The sequence below is a fragment of the Episyrphus balteatus genome, chromosome 3 (assembly GCF_945859705.1).
Source record: "Episyrphus balteatus chromosome 3, idEpiBalt1.1, whole genome shotgun sequence".
NCBI classification, from domain to species: Eukaryota; Metazoa; Arthropoda; class Insecta; order Diptera; family Syrphidae; genus Episyrphus; species Episyrphus balteatus.
The window spans coordinates 41,385,598-41,402,484 of NC_079136.1; the positions used below are offsets into that span (position 1 = coordinate 41,385,598).

At 29.9% G+C, this 16,887-nt stretch overlaps 1 protein-coding gene across 2 annotated transcripts; it reads left to right on the forward strand.

Moving 5' to 3' along the window:
- The first annotated feature begins 374 nt into the window (after positions 1-374).
- On the forward strand, positions 375-16,721 carry LOC129915523 (S1 RNA-binding domain-containing protein 1-like). 2 transcript variants are annotated; one of them, XM_055995101.1, is made up of 16 exons: positions 375-825; positions 10,956-11,024; positions 11,081-11,122; positions 11,187-11,237; positions 11,394-11,420; positions 11,484-11,812; positions 11,869-12,092; positions 12,160-12,488; positions 12,551-12,839; positions 15,168-15,367; positions 15,443-15,632; positions 15,694-15,828; positions 15,891-15,986; positions 16,054-16,183; positions 16,243-16,369; positions 16,440-16,720. In XM_055995101.1, the coding sequence occupies exons 1-16, from the start codon at positions 750-752 to the stop codon at positions 16,622-16,624; spliced, it is 2,499 nt and encodes an 832-aa protein (XP_055851076.1). In that variant the 5' UTR covers positions 375-749; the 3' UTR covers positions 16,625-16,720. The 2 variants fall into 2 exon arrangements, with proteins under 2 accessions (XP_055851076.1, XP_055851077.1); XM_055995102.1 differs by lacking the exon at positions 10,956-11,024 and having other exon boundaries at positions 16,440-16,721.
- The last annotated feature ends 166 nt before the right edge of the window (positions 16,722-16,887 follow it).

The following is a 16,887-nucleotide window of genomic DNA, read 5'->3' on the forward strand; positions in this document are numbered from 1 at the left end:
TCTACGTTCCTAATTGAAGTCAACTGTTCTATCTTTTATAACTCTCCATAATTTTTCATCTTTTAAAACAAAAATTTTAGCTATACCTACCTAAAAAAAAAGGGGCCATTTTGCTAATTTTTAAAAAAGTGGGGGCCAAGGGGCCCGAGCTTAAAAAAGGGGCCAAACGGCAACACTGACTAAAAGTACCTTGCACACAAAATACAGATAAAATTTTAATCGTCTTTTATTTAAAGCAACACTTGATCTTCATTTGTATGAGTAAATACAATGGAAGTATATGTAGATGTCGTGTGTCTGTGTATGCCAATGTTGATGCACGAGAGATAAGCGGCTTCGAATTCGGATAACATAAACAAAAACAAACCAAAACCATCATTCAACTTCAGCGATAAAGCGAGCACACAAAATAATGCTGGACTCAACATTTTTTTATTAAAATTTATTAACTGTGTGCACTTGAAATCGGTTGGATTTGTTTGGGAATTATTGAAATTTTATTTTATTGCAACTGTCAATAATGTATTCAGTTAAATTATATTATAGCGACAGATTGTAATGTGACCGAGTTGCACAGTGGCAGTGCCTCTTAATAATAAAATAACAAAAGAAAATAATATAAAATTTAATAATTGCTATTTGCGGTGTACCTAATTGCGTTCTACTATCTTTCCTCAATTGCAAATTATTTTTTTTTTTTAGTAATTTTGTGTTGTTAACTTGGGTAATTATTATTTTAATTTTTCACAATGGGTTGCTGTGAAAGTATTGAATCGGATAGAGAAGAATACTATCCAAGACAAATAATAAGCCAAGAAAGAATAAGTGAGTATTATCAAAATTTATCAGCACATAACAACCCACTAATCAATTGTTTCAATTTGATTTGAACATAAATTTATTCATTATACCTTTGTGAGATAGTAAAAGATACTAGATAGTTAATTAAAATAAATTTTAAGTCCAGAGATACCTGACTAATCTAATTTTCACTTGTGATTAATATTTTTAAAAGCCGGCATTATATTTACACTAATAACCTTTATAGACCAGTGCCAATAATTTTTGAAAATAAAAAAATTAATAGCAGCATATGGGTGGTGGGAAAATTTAGGATAAATGGTATATGAAAGGGGAAAAATAAATTGCCCACAAAAAAATTGGGGGAAAGGGGGTGGGTGGGCGAAAAGGTGGGGTGGGTGTCAAAAATCATGGTTTTTTACGATTTCTGTCTAAACTAGACGTCCTATCGAAAAAAGTCAAATGCAAAAGTTGTAGGTAGTATAAATGTCTACAACTTTTACTCAAACAATTTTTTTCTATAACCTCAAAAATATTGAAAAAAATGCAAAAATACGATTTTTTGATTTTTTATTTTTATCTTTTACAAAAATGGTGGGATGTTAACAAAACTTGGTTAAAAACTACTTTGTTATGTTTTCTATGTATTAAAAATGTTTTTTGAGCAAAAAGTGAATTTTTGGATTTTTGACGAATTTAATTTGAAAAAATAGCCTATTTTTCAATCAAAAAAGTTACCGAAAAAATTTTTGATTTTTGAAAAGTTTGAAATGAAATTATTTAGATTAAAACCTATTATTTCAGATTGTGTGGAAAAAATATAATTTTGTTTTAGAAAATATTGAGAAAAATTGAAAAAAACAAAAAAAAACATTTTTAAGATCGATTTTTCCGTAAATGACAGTAATATTGGCGAGAAATAATTTTCCATAGAAACTAAATTATACTTTTCTAATGGTATTTGACCTTCTTAATTTGAATCTAGCATTAGAATAGCTCTAACGTGAAAAGTTTTTGAGATATTGAATTTTGAACGTCCAAAACACTATTTTTGTGATGTTTTGCATGGTAATATCTCAAAATCGTGACGTGATAGAATTTTTCTGACTTCGGATTCGAGCTCAGCGCACAAAAAACCATTAGAAAAATATACTTTGATTTTTATAAAAAAAACTTTTTGACTAGTGAATTCGAACAGGGAAGAAAAAATCGCATGTCTTGTTCAAATTCACTAGTCAAAGAGTTTTTTTTTATAGAAATCAAAGTATATTTTTCTAATGGTTTTTTGTGCGCTGAGCTCGAATCCGAAGTCAGAAAAATTCTATCACGTCACGATTTTGAGATATTACCATGCAAAACATCACAAAAATAGTGTTTTGGACGTTCAAAATTCAATATCTCAAAAACTTTTCACGTTAGAGCTATTCTAATGCTAGATTCAAATTAAGAAGGTCAAATACCATTAGAAAAGTATAATTTAGTTTCTATGGAAAATTATTTCTCGCCAATATTACTGTCATTTACGGAAAAATCGATCTTAAAAATGTTTTTTTTGTTTTTTTCAATTTTTCTCAATATTTTCTAAAACAAAATTATATTTTTTCCACACAATCTGAAATAATAGGTTTTAATCTAAATAATTTCATTTCAAACTTTTCAAAAATCAAAAATTTTTTCGGTAACTTTTTTGATTGAAAAATAGGCTATTTTTTCAAATTAAATTCGTCAAAAATCCAAAAATTCACTTTTTGCTCAAAAAACATTTTTAATACATAGAAAACATAACAAAGTAGTTTTTAACCAAGTTTTGTTAACATCCCACCATTTTTGTAAAAGATAAAAATAAAAAATCAAAAAATCGTATTTTTGCATTTTTTTCAATATTTTTGAGGTTATAGAAAAAAATTGTTTGAGTAAAAGTTGTAGACATTTATACTACCTACAACTTTTGCATTTGACTTTTTTCGATAGGACGTCTAGTTTAGACAGAAATCGTAAAAAACCATGATTTTTGACACCCACCCCACTTTTTCGCCCACCCACCCCCTTTCCCCCAATTTTTTTGTGGGCAATTTATTTTTCCCCTTTCATATACCATTTATCCTAAATTTTCCCACCACCCTTATGCTGCTAATAATTTGTTCAACTTTTGCCCTCTGAAAACCGGATTGGCACTGGTCTATTAACATTCGAGCGCGAAAAAAATGTTCGTTGTTTATCAAATGTATGTTTATATCCACGTCAGTAGTTTGCATGGAATTAATTTAAATTCCATAACAGCCATATGTGGCAAAACAAATATCTAGCACCTAGGTACCTAGTTCAGTTGATTATTATTATAATTATTGCGATTTGCGACCCAACACTTTGTACCACCGGCAATTTTTTAACTTGCGTTATACATCAGTACTAAATGGCAAATTTAAGGTTCGTAAAAAAAATGCCAGAATATTTTAGAGGCAAGGAGCCGATTTTGCTTTCAAAAATGGTCCAAACAAATTTTAATCAATTTTTTGTGGTATGAGATTTTTGATTTTTTTTTAATTTTCTGATTACATACTTTTGTTTAGATAACAGACTTCAAGTATAATTATTTGTTTTTCATTGGGCACGTTCAGGAAATGTTGGGGACTAGATATTTAGGTAACGTCACTTTCTGAACGGAAATTTGAGCGAATTGACTAATTTAGTTTGGATTCGCCATTATTGTCAAATTTCAAAATTTACTTGAGAATTTTAGAGATCGCATGGGGCAGACACCAAACTTCACTGCACTTTAATAAATAAATAATATTACTTATAACCGATAATGCACTTTTTACTCGTTTTTCACACAAATAAATTTCATTCTTCTACCCTAATTCTGTAATTAAAAACAATCAGCTGTCATGTTGACGAAAAAAACTTTCCTAATTTTTTAGGGAAAAATTTCTTGCCTAACTTTCCAGTCAGCTTTCCAATAAAATTACCTAAATTGGAAGGATTTTTTCTGACAGTTGACCAATCAGAGGCCGAGAAATTATCTAAATATTTAGTCCCTAACGTTTCTGAACCTGCCCATTTTGTTGATAATCAAATAGACGATAATCGTTTCACAGTTTGAGAATCTTAAAGCTATTTTAAATCATGCCTGATTCAATATTTCCAAAACAGTTTATTAGTAGAGTAACTAAAGCAAATTATTAGGGAACCCGGCTGAACAGCTCTGATTTTGACGATTTTTTTTTCAAACGTAGGTAATTAAAAATACTTTAAAGTCTATAGATTAAAATTGCCGGTGTTGCCGTATTGTTTTTTAAAATTAAAATTAAATTTTTTTTTAACTAAACCATTTTTGTTTGCTTAAATTTCATAAAACAAATAATAGCAAAAGATTCTCTAGGTAATTTAAGGAAAATATATAAAAGGCAGTAAAGGACAATCTTATATCGTTTAAGCGATAAATGCAATTTTCTAACATTCTGACCTCAAACACAAAAAAAATAATTTGAAAACAACGGCAACACCTACAATATTTTAAAATACATTTTTAAAAAGCCAGAAGCTCATTCTTATCTCTTAAATTTAAATCCACTAAATTTAATCAATACTTTTTGAAAAAATGGCCCTCAAACTCAGAATTAAAAAAAAAATGTTATTAGAAAAATTTAAAATTACTTTTTTCCAAACTTTTTCTAATAAAATATGAATTTATTTAAAAAAAATGTTTGGCCATAAATATTATCAGTTGAATTTCGAAGCAAAAAAGGTAAAATATATCACACTTTTGAAAAAAAAAAAATGAAAAATTACTTCAATTTCAATGGTTTTTTTTATTAAAACTGAATTTTTGCATTGAAATAATTAATTTTCTCAAAGACTATGGTAAATAGGAACTTTAAATTTTTGCTTTTTAACTTTTAACAGTAAGGGTTATTAAATGAATAAAAATAATTTTTTGTTTAGATGTTGAACTTTAAAAAAAAAAATAAGTTACATTTTTTTTCAAAACTTTTATTAAAAAAAGTTCTTCGAAAATGAAATACTTTTTAATTTTTTTTCATAAACCGTAATACATATTGACATTTCCTTTTAAAATTTGAAATCATAATAAATGCGGCCAAAAAATTTTGAAAATAAATGCATTTTATATTACGACCAAGTTTAAAAAACCACATGTTAAAATTTTTTCAAAAATTTTTTTTTTTCAAAAATCTGAGTTCAATTACCATTCTTTCAAAAGCCGTTCATTCAATTAACTTAATTTTAAATTTACATATATGACTAAGCTTCTAGCTTTTAAAAAATGTATATTTGAATATTGTAGGTGTTGCCGTTGTGTTCAAATATTTTTTTTTGTGTTTGAAGTCAATTAATAAGAAAATTGCATCTATCGCTTGAACTATGGAAGATTGTCCCTCACTCCCATATATTTTTTTTCCTTGAATTTCCTAGACAATCTCTTGGCATCAATTAATTTATGAAATTTAAGAAAAATTTTTGAAAAAAAATTTGTTTTTGTTCACAAAAATCTTCAATTAAATTTAAAAAATCAAAACGGCAACACCGGCAATTTTTAATCTATAGACTTTAAAGTATTTTTAATTACCGACGTTTGAAAAAAAAGATCATCAAAATCTAAGCTGGGGCCCTATTTTGTAAAACGATTATCGTTGAAATTACTTCGTTATCGTTGAAATGCGATTGTGTTCAACGAGAATCGTTAGAATTTTACGATACTCGTTAGTCCTTACGACTGACATTTACCTATCGTTTGACTTTCGTTCTCGTTTGTCTTGCTTAGAAAAAAAAAAATTGCCAAACTTCGAAGCCAATTTTATTTACACTGATTGCAATGAAATAACAAATATATATAAACATACTCAAATATTAAAACCAAGAACCATTTTTTTTTTATTATTATTAAAGCACCACAACACAACAAAACGATAAAACCAACAATTGATCTCAATCTTCATGTCCAATTAACAATGGCAGAGATAAAGTTCTCGGAAAGATGATTTTCTTCTTTAAACTTATAAAATAAATAGGGGGAATAACAAAATATGTCCATAAAGTCAATTTTATTAAGTTTTTGAATAGAAAACATTATTAAATAGCACAAGAAAAGTAAAAGAAAATTGTTTTGCCACTGAAGATTTTGTTTATCTACTTATTTTTGACAGCTTTTCATTGGCGTGAAGTTGGTACGCTTGAAAAAAAAAATTGTTTTTTCATTTTTATCTGGCAATTGGCGATTGGAGCACATACTACTAGCGCCGTAGTTTCAACTTTTGAACTAATTTTAACAGGACGGATGTTTACATTTTGTATTTCTAAAAATGGCGTCCATGTCAAAAGTCCTAACAAAAAAAAAGTAAAATGTCGGATGCTAGCTCCTTCCGTCCTGTTAATTTTAGTTTTTGTTTTGACCACCGGTAGCGCATTTACACTTTACCAATCGCCAATATTTTCCACCATGCATTATCGTTGTACTAAATCGCTCTATGTCGTGACTATCGTTGTCCTGGGTATCGTTGTTTTGCCTTTCGTTTCGTAATACGAAATAGGGCCCCTGTTCGGCCGGGTTCCCTAATATTGCCAATTTTTGAGCTTTAGTTACTCCACTATATATAAATAAAAGTTTTCATATCCTTAGAAGTCGTATTAGTCTACTTGAGATAGTAGTTGCCTCTTAATGGGGTGGCCGAGGTTCGCCTCCCGAAATTGGAGTTGTTTTATAATTTTTTTTTGTTTTTGTGAGTCAATAATAGTCATTAAATAAACGATAGCTACATAAATATGTAGGTCTCGTTTTTGGGTGCAATATTGGATTTTAAAAAAAGTATTAGGAATTTATTCCAATCACCGATCGAATTCCAATCTCAACAAACAAACAAAAAAAACGACTTATTTCTACAAATAACCATTTTAAATTTTTTAAAAATGTTTAACTACCACTATACGCATTTTCCAAAAAAGTATTCAATGTACCTAGGTTAGTAAGTTTTGACTTTTGGGTCATTAAAAAAATTCATATCCGTTCAGCTATACCAAATGTTTCGACGCACTTATTTTGGAAAATGAAAATTTTCAAAAATTACTTAAGATACCTACGCATTAGAAGGCAACTTAGCGACAAATCCAATTCTTTGTCTCTTCCAAAGCATATGTAAGTGCACATGAACATTTTGATCTCATATTAAAGTTTATGAATATTATTATAAATTATATTATAATTCTCACACATTTGTTCAAAATGTTCCATTCAAAAACGAATAAATTTTCCCTAAAACGAGACCTATTTAGCTATCGTTTATTTATTGACGATTATTGGCTCACAAAAAAAAAAATTAAAAAAATAATTCAAATTTCGGGAGGGGAAGCTCGGCCACCCTATTAAGAGGCAACTACTATCTCAAGTAGACTAAGGTCCATTTTCTTCACTCGGAGTTGAACAAAACTTGAGAATTTTTATATTAAAAGCCTCAAGTTATGTTCAACTCCAAGTGAAGAAAATGGACCTAATACGACTTCTAAGGATATCAAAACTTTTATTTATAAAAACTGTTTTGGAAATATTGAATCAGGCATGATTTAAAATAGCTTTAAGGATTCTCAAACTGTGAAACGATTATTATCGTCTATTCGATTATCATTTTCAAAATTACGGAATGACCCCCCTTGTTTTTGTGTTTATTAACGGATGTTAAATTGAATTTGTAATACATACATAAAAATGTAAAATTTATGCAAATTGGTTGTCTCTGTTCACATCTTTGGTGGATTTTTGTTGTAAGATCCTATGGTTTCAAAGCCTTTGATTTCAAAGCAGCCTTAAATTGCCATATTCAAAATTAAAAGAGCCAAATTCCGTTAATCGTAAATAAAAATTTTAAGGAGCTAGTCAAATGTTCAAGGGTCTGATAAAAAGCCGGCTCTGGCAACGCTGCGTCGATATAACAAAAAACATCAAATATGACATTACGATGCACATACATAGGTCGATTTGCAAGATTTAGCCGGCCAAAATGTACCTACAGTAGAACCTGTTTAACATGTTTTTATAAAATTATTTCAATTTTTTTTTGCATTGAAAAATAATTATCTAACTGGAAAACCCGCTTTACAAAAATAAAACCAAAGTTTTTTTTTTTGTCATTTAAGATTTAACTATAGCGGGTTTGACTCTATTTACAACCAAAACATGAAAAGGTAGAAAAGAAAGATTTTAAAAAATACCTAGAGTAAATTTTATTTAAAGACACTTAATTTACTCATGTTAAATTGCATTCAAACTCATATAAAATTATAAAAGTGGAAAATTTTGCTTAATCACGAAGCTGAAGTTGTCCAAATTTCTGAAGACAACAACGAGAAATTTTAGAAAAAGTAATACAAAAATATATGTATATTTTTTGTAGGTAGTATAAAAGATGAGAAAATAGCCAAACATTTATGTATGAACCCTACGTTTTATGGCCGTCGAATAAAAAATTAGGGCTCGAATAACCACACACGATTACGATCATACGTTAACGTTTTGTCTGCCGTAGTTCGACCGCAGTACTTTTTCGTTGAAAAATCAGTACTTTTTGAACAAAACAAACAAAATACTTTTTTCGGGTATACCTACTGAAAAGATTGACGCTTTTGGCTAAGTATGCGTGAAAAGTCATACGCTTTTGGCTACGTATGCGTACGGTGATCATCCGTGCCGGTTGACCATGGACTGTCCCTTATTTCTATAGCTCGTCCCGGTTTTTTATTTAAGATACCCGGGACGTACAAGTGTCCCATATTTTGCAATTTGTCCCGTGATTGTCCAGTAGTTCTACATTTTCTGATTTTTTGTGTTCAAAATTTTAAATGAACTTTTTACGGACATCAAGGAAGCCAGTGGTTGGAAATAAAAGTTTTTCTAATTTTTCGAATAAAAGCAATAGGTACCTGGTTTTTTAAATTTTTTCGTCAATTATGAAAGAGGAAAGAACCCTCTTGGTGAAAAACCAACATTTTCAAAACGATTGAACGAATTTTTTATTTGCCCCGCGGGTTTCGCTCCAAGAAATATGGTCACTGTAAGTATGCGTGAAAACACTGTGGTTACACTGTGTGTGTATTTTACATTTATTCAAGGATACAAAAGAAATTAAAACCACACAAAATAAACAAATAGGTTTTGGGGGGTAAAACGTACGAAAGTTTCCGATCTCCTTCTGGTTATATCTCTGGTGGTAATAATCTATTTTTTTTTATTCCACAAAAGCTGTTTGCTCACATTTACAGTAATTCCCCAGTAATAAAAAAAAACCATAAATTATCCAAAGCAACTCTATACGTCGTTACCTTAGGTACTAAATACACGTAGTAGGATCGATAATATAAAAAAAAAAACTCTAAGTGAAATGAAAACTCCAAACTAATTAAATTCAAAATGACATTGAATATGAAAAGCTACTTATAGTATTAAAAAAACCGTTATACCTATGTACATAAAATAAAAAATACCAAAAACCATAATTTCTTACCAGCATTATTGTAAAATTCAACACTGGTTTGTTGAAAAAAAATAATTAAAAACGTAAAATTTCAATTTTACTCTTTGCTATTGAACTTTTTTTAAAAAATCAACTTAAAAAAAAAAACAAGTACAAAAAAAATGTTTCGATCATTTTTTTATCAATATTTCGAAAACTGGCCAAAAAAAACATTTTTAAGTTTGTTTTTTTTTTTTTTTTATGGCATACCAATTTTTTTTAAATTTGGTGTCCCAATTGGTGTTAGAAAATTAAAAAAAAGTTTTTTTGCCTACTTTTGAGCTAAGTAGCTCATCAATTACGTTACGTTACGAGTAAAATAATAATTAAAGTATAATACTCTTCACGGGGAAAAAGACCATCTAAAAACAAAAGGATTTCTGCATGGTTTTTTGCCAAGAGATGACTTCTGTTTTAATTTGAGCGGAAATCCACTTAATTTTAGATGAAAATCTTCTTATGCAAAAGAACATGCAGAAATCCGATTGTTCTTAGGTGTTTTTTTTTCGTGTAGATTTCTAAATCGATCATACTAAAGTGATCAAATTTTTGTACTGAACCTTGCATCGAATTTCCGTCTTATTTGACTATACTGCAAGTTTAAATAACTTTTTCGAAAAAAGCCAAGCATTTGTGCACTTTTGCTCGTGACTGTATGGCCTTTATTGCGAGTATCATTCAAATTTTGATGCGATAAAAGTCGATCGCATCAATAAATATCAATTTTTCTATTGTGTATCTCTGTCGACAAAGATATTTGCTATTGTGAATAATAAATGAACTTGATTTGAGTCGATAGCGAAATTGTAAACTAAAAAGATCGAACTATAAAATAAAAAATATCTTTCAAAATAGAGATTCATTATGATGCCAAAAATTCATTTTCGATGGTCGACTATCGACAAAAGTCGTCTGTCGGAAGACAAACGACTGTCACAATAAGGGCCTATATCAGAAATTGAAAAAGCTTTTGATACGATCTCCCATTCGAATAACATAAAGAAAAAATTACAGCAGATGCAATGAATCAGTGCCATCGAATCTACCCGATCTGCATCCGCATGGAATAGCTATTAAGCTGATTTACCATTTATATCAATACACGAAACTACCCTAATGATGATTCATTTGTAGCAGTTATGAAGTGTTGGGATTTTTTTTTCAATCCAGCAATTGAGAAAAGACAAAAGTAAGTTTTACTCCCGCCAGCAGAGCGTTAATTAGGGATGATTTATTAACTGAGTGCACTTGCAATCGGACGCATTAGTTTGGGACTAGTTCAAATTTTATATTACCAACATTCAATAGAATTTTGTAAAAAAAAAAAAATAGTTGATGTGGACACAGTGCCTTTAAATGATAGAAACAGAAGAATATTTTGAAAATTTAACTATTGGCCGAAGGTAATTAAATACCTACATATGATGCAATTGTGTGTGATAAGTAGTAAAGTCGGAAAAAACATTTGCACTAATAAATCTTTAACATTTCTAGAAGGAACTTTTCTATGATTTCCTCCTTTTTATCCGAAACTATTTCTATCTAATATCTACGTTCCCCCTTATCCATTCAATCTCATCAATCTCATTGCTAACCTCAATCTATTTGCACTTTATGATTCCTTGCACTTTTCAGTTCAACCATCACGACATATATTTCAGCCATCACAACAATTATTACAACCACAAAGCACAAGACAAATACGTAAGTTTCTCTATTATGACTTGATTAATTAATATTGAATCTGACGCGCTTTCCAGAAACTCAACAACCAACTAGACCAAGTCGAAGAAATAGGCGTAGTAAGTACTTGTCCCTAAGTAGTTAGTATGTTTATTAAGATAAATTTTGTGTTTTTTTTTTTAGAATCACCGCCCAAACGTAATAAAAGTCGAGGGAAAACACCAAACAGAAGAGGTAAATTTCAAAACTTATTGTTACGTTAAGTTATGTTACGTTACTTAACGTTACGTCACGTTTGTTGCGCTACTTTACGTTATGTTACGCTACGTTACGTTACGTTCAATTCCATTCCGTTATGTTATCATTCCAAATCTTTTTGTTTTATTTCAGATGCACCACAAACCCCAAAACGAGAACGTTAGTTTGGTTAGCTTTTCTAAAACCTATCATCCTTACTAACACATTCTCTTGATATTTTAGAACCTTTAGCAAAAGTCACACAAGAATGGAACGTCCACGAGCGACTTGCCGAAGAAGAACACATTGACACCTTATCCGCTAGGAATATAGTCACGCTTTTTGAAGGTGAAAATACAATTCCATTCATTTGTCGCTATCGTCAGGATATGATCAAAAGCAATATAACTCCTAATAAGTTGCGTGCCATTAAAACTTCTTATACAAAAATTATCGACTTGAGAAAGAGAGCTGAAGCTATTATCAGGGAATTAGAGAAAGTCATAGAAGTCGATGATGAAATTCGAACTCAGATATTGGGAGCTAAAACCTTTAAGGATGTGGAATATTTGGTAACTAGAAATATTTCACTCAAAGTTCCTAAATTTCATTTTGCTTATCTTCGTAGAACTCCGTTTATAGACCATCTCAAATAAATACAAGGTCTTTAGGCATTGATACTTATGCTTATCGCCTACTCTTAGGTCAGAATCCTGAAGTTCAAACAATTGAAATTGTTAACAACAGAAATCCCGATCTCGACACAATAGCTAAGGTCAAAATCGGATTGAGTCTTATTGTTTCCGAACTTTTTAGCAAACATCGAGGTATTCTTGATGAATTGCGTCAATTGTGAGTTTACTAAAATACTGAAAAAAAAGTATTGTGACCATAAAACTTAATTGATTCTTTATTTTAGGCAAAAAGTCCACAACATCGTCCTCAAATGTAATGAAGCCAAATTGGACAACCCAGAGGCACGAAAAGAAACCGATTGTTTAAAACAGTCGAAATTCGAAACTTATTTCAAATTCGAACATGATATTCGAAATGTAAGACCACATCAGATATTAGCCATTAATCGTGGTGAAAAAATGCAGTTCCTTGAAGTCCATGTCATCTTGCCGGATAGCTTTAAAAATGCCATTAGGAGTTATATTTATGCACAATTTATGATAAGTGGAATTAAGTATCCACTGAGGAATGAAATTTTCGATATGGCTTTCGAAAAATGTTACAACGAAAAACGTATGTAACTTTATTTCATAACAAATTCTAACACTATTTTAAATTTATAAAAATATTTTTAGTTGTTCAATTTGTTAGTAAACAAGTTCGAGCTGATTTAACTGAAATTGGTAAAAATGATGCCATGGAATGTTTTGCAAAGAATTTGAAGCAATTACTTTTGAAGCCACCACTTAAAGGTGAACGTATTTTGGGTATTGATCCTGGTTTTACAAATGGCTGTAAGTTGGCAGTTATTTCAGAAACTTCAGATGTATTAGATGTTGGTGTGTTGTATCCACATAATGAAAAAAATCCAGATGTTCAGGATCAATGGGGTATAAAGTTATCGAATCTTCTTGCTAAACATGGGTAAGTTAGCTTATTTGTTTATGAGAATAAGATTGCACGGCAAACTTTGAAAATGAAACCTCCATCATCTAATTAAATATTAAGTTTATTTTACATATGAAGATGTGCTAGGAAGTTCTACCATCAAATATTAAAGTTTTTATAATATCACTTTCTTCGCATCTTTTCACCAAGCGCGTTTTTAACCCTCTGTCGGCACACGGGTGCGAATTTGGCACGACAAAAATGAAAAAAATTACAATTTTTCAAAAAAGTGGGTGCAAAAAAATTTCTTTATAATGGTGTAAATACATTTTTTTAAAATTGTGAAAACAATATTCGAATTCCTCGGAAAATTCTACATCAATTTCATATAAGTTTTATCTATACAATATTGGACATAAAAAAGTTCTAGCGACATGAAAAAGTAGAAGCCAAATTCGCACCCCTGTGCCTATCACGTCACAAAAAAGAGGTGTGCCTACAGAGGGTTAATAAAACCTTAGGAGGCTCATTTCACATTTTTATGTCTTATATCAATGTGAGAGCAACTTGCAGCTAAAGTTGAGTGAATAGTTTGATAGTTTTTCAATGAAATAAAATGTTACGCATACGCCACAGTGATCTATTTTGTTTAAGAAAAAACATAATACGTGTACTATTTACCAGTATTATCGATAATTACCAAAATTTTAAGACTGTGATACCAAATTATTTTTTGTAACAAGATCCAATATATATATCATAGGCAAAACGGCACAAGCGTACTGTTTTTTGGAAACCAAATTTATTATAGTACAAGATGCCGCAATTCTTACCCCTTCCGTTATTGAATGGCATGCTGAAATTTTACAGGGTGGAATATATTGCTGAGCTAAACAAAACGTACTTGTGTTGCCGCCTCAAATACATACAGGAGTCAGGGTTGCCATGTGTTGAGAATTAATTTTGAATCCTTTTCAAGTTTGAATGTAAATTATATGCAAAAATGTTATTTCATGTGCATTGATTGACACAGGGTTGCCTATGCAAAAAATTCCATACTTACTTCATAGGGTTGCCATTCTGTTAAAAATTTTTTCTTCTTCATATTGAACATTAAATTAAAAAAAAAAAAACGACAAAAACACAAGAGGTGGGCTGTGTAGTTGACAACGAGATAAGATAAACATTGCATTTACATGGGAACGACAATTAAAAAAAAATTTTTAAAACAGTGGCACTGGCTACAATAACGTGAATTTTTACTGGCTTTCGTTTTTGAAATGTTAATGATAGAATATTTCTAACTTCGGATTCGAGTTCAGATTCGAGTTAAACCTACACAAAAGTATGTTTTGGTTCTTGTGGAAAAATTCTTGTTGTCTTTAACTTTAGATTAAGTCAAGTTTGCCTTTGGCTTATTAACAAGGAATAAAAAAACTTCTTGGGTGTTTTTTTTTTTACTAAACTGAATTTAAATTAGATTTTATGGGTGAAAGCTATTATTATTGAGAGTTCCTGTATGGTAATTGGTTCCCCGGATACTTCTTATTATTTTTTAAATTCGCCATTAATTTAACAGTGTTTTGGTACTTGTTGCACAACGTTCTTTGCCCCTTAAAAAAAAAAACACCCTTTCACCAAAAATATTTCGATGCACTCATTGGGTTCTTAGTTCTAATTGCAAATAAAACATTCATACCGAATTGTATCACTGGATCATCATGGGAATAAATTTGGTTGAACAAAAGCTATTTAACCTAGGATATTAATAGGTACCTACTCAATTTTGTAAGAAAGTGGACAAAAATTAGGAAAACAAAACTTGAAAATATAATTTTATGTGGCAACACATTTTGGCATTGAATAATTTTTTAATGCAAAATATTTTTATTTGCAATACTTTTTTTTTTGCATTAATTGCTATTTTTTTTTTGTAAATTTATAATGAAAGGCAAATGCAAATTCTTCAGAAAGATAAAGGTAGACAGACAAAGAATGGGTGCATTATATTTCAGTTGGTAATACACGTATTTTTAAAGATCAAAAGACAATTGCACTTTCTAAGTAATTTATTTTCGAAGTGGGTCACTGTGGTGTATGTGTAACTTTTTTCGTCAAAAATCCTTAAACGTTTTAAAAAACTGTATGTACCTATTTATATTCGGATGGCAATGATTTTCTAAAGAAGAGAAGTTTTTCAGTGTATTTCCACATAAGAAAGGGTCGTGACCCGTGATGATTAAAATCATATTCAGGGCTTTATTGGTTCTTTGGGATGGAGTTTTTGTATGTCCTTTTTTATTGAATGTTTATGTATGTTCTTTTTTATTGAAAATCTCAATAACTGCTTTATTTGTTTTTTAGCTGCAAAACGATTGCCTTAGGTGATGGAGCCGGTTGCCGAGAAACCGAACTTTGGCTTATCCAACTTTTTGATAAAGGAATTTTGGACCGCAAAAACATTTGGTATGATATTGTCTCCGAACAAGGTACATCAGTTTATTCATGCAGTGATATTGCGAAGACAGAATTCCCAAAACTTGATGCAAAACTTATTAGTGCAGGTAAGAATTACATATTTATTTGCATTGTCCTTAATTTTTCTATTTATTTTGAATATTTTTTTTTTTTTTTCAAAGTTTCCATCGCACGTCGATTGATTGATCCTTTAAGTGAATATGTAAAAGTTGAACCTCGCCATCTTGGTGTTGGTATGTATCAAATGGATATGAACGAAAAGCTATTGTCGAAATCTCTTAACGAAGTCGTATCGGAATGTGTAAGCTTTGTGGGCGTTGATATTAATACAGCAAGTTTAAGTGTGCTCAAGTTGGTCTTAAAAATCATTCAAAATTAGAAATTTTTTTAATTAAATATTTTTTTATTCAAGATACATCGCAGGTCTCAATCATCAAAAAGCCGAAAATATTATTAACTATCGACAAAATAATGGACCTTTCCGTACAAGAAAGGAGCTACTTCGAGTCAAGACGATCGGGAAACCTACATTTATACAATGCGCTGGGTAAAAAGTTATAACTTCTTAATAACTTTCATATTAATTTATATTTTTAATATTAAAAAAAGATTTATTCGTATTGAACCCAAGAGTGTTGGTGGGAAACTAGAAAATGTACTCGATTGCACCTGGGTACATCCAGAAAGCTATACCGTCGCAATTAGGTAAAAATTATTTAAAATTTATTTCTATGACCTTAAAAGTTTAAATAATTTTTTTTTTAATTTTTAGCTTAATAAGACAATGTAACTTAGAACCAAACGATATTGGGAATCCTGGTTTTATCTCAGAAATAAAATCATTTGTGCATTCCAATCGAATCGACGTCCTTGCTCAACAATTCGATATACCTGCTGAGCGAGTAAGACTCTAAAACTCTCCTTTAGGCGCCACTGTTTATTTTATAATGTTTAATTTTAGTTGCAAATAGTTTTGAATGCCCTTCAAAGGCAGCTACTTCAAGACTACAGGCCTGATTTTGAAAGAAAAATGTTTATAAAGGATATAACAAAACTTGATGATTTATTCATAGGACAAATTGTTACAGGTAAAATATAACATTGTTAAATCAACAATTTTCTATTTAAATTAAAATTATTTTTAATTGATTTAAATAGGTGAAGTAAGGAATATAGTATCTTATGGAGCATTTGTCAATATTGGACTTGGTAATGATGCGCTTATTCATAGAACTAAAATGAATGGTATGAAACTAAATTTAGGTGATAGAGTTTCTGCTTCAGTTATTGATCTCGATATTGCCAAAAAACGTGTATCGTTAAGGCTAGATGAAGTGATTTAATTTTTTTGTATAACTTTATTCAATGTATTATTTTAATGTAAAATAATTTAAAAATCAATGTTTTTTTTTTTATGTACACCTTTATGTATTTTTTTGTATCAATTAAAGTGTTTTTTTTTCTTTAAATGAAGCTTGTTTTCTTATTTAATTACTCGTAAAAAAAATTAATCTTGCAAACATCTTTTGGGAAAACATATACAAAACAAAAATTAGGTTGGACATTTGTTATAATCAATGAAAAATTTTCAAATTGCATAAAATTT

Coding starts and splice junctions, on each gene's coding strand:
- LOC129915523 (XM_055995101.1), top strand. CDS start 750: ATGGGTTGCTGTGAAAGTATTGAATCGGATAGAGAAGAATACTATCCA. Junction 12,489..12,550: donor AAAATGTTACAACGAAAAAC/GTATGTAACTTT, acceptor AAATATTTTTAG/TTGTTCAATTTGTTAGTAAA. Junction 12,840..15,167: donor AATCTTCTTGCTAAACATGG/GTAAGTTAGCTT, acceptor TTTGTTTTTTAG/CTGCAAAACGATTGCCTTAG.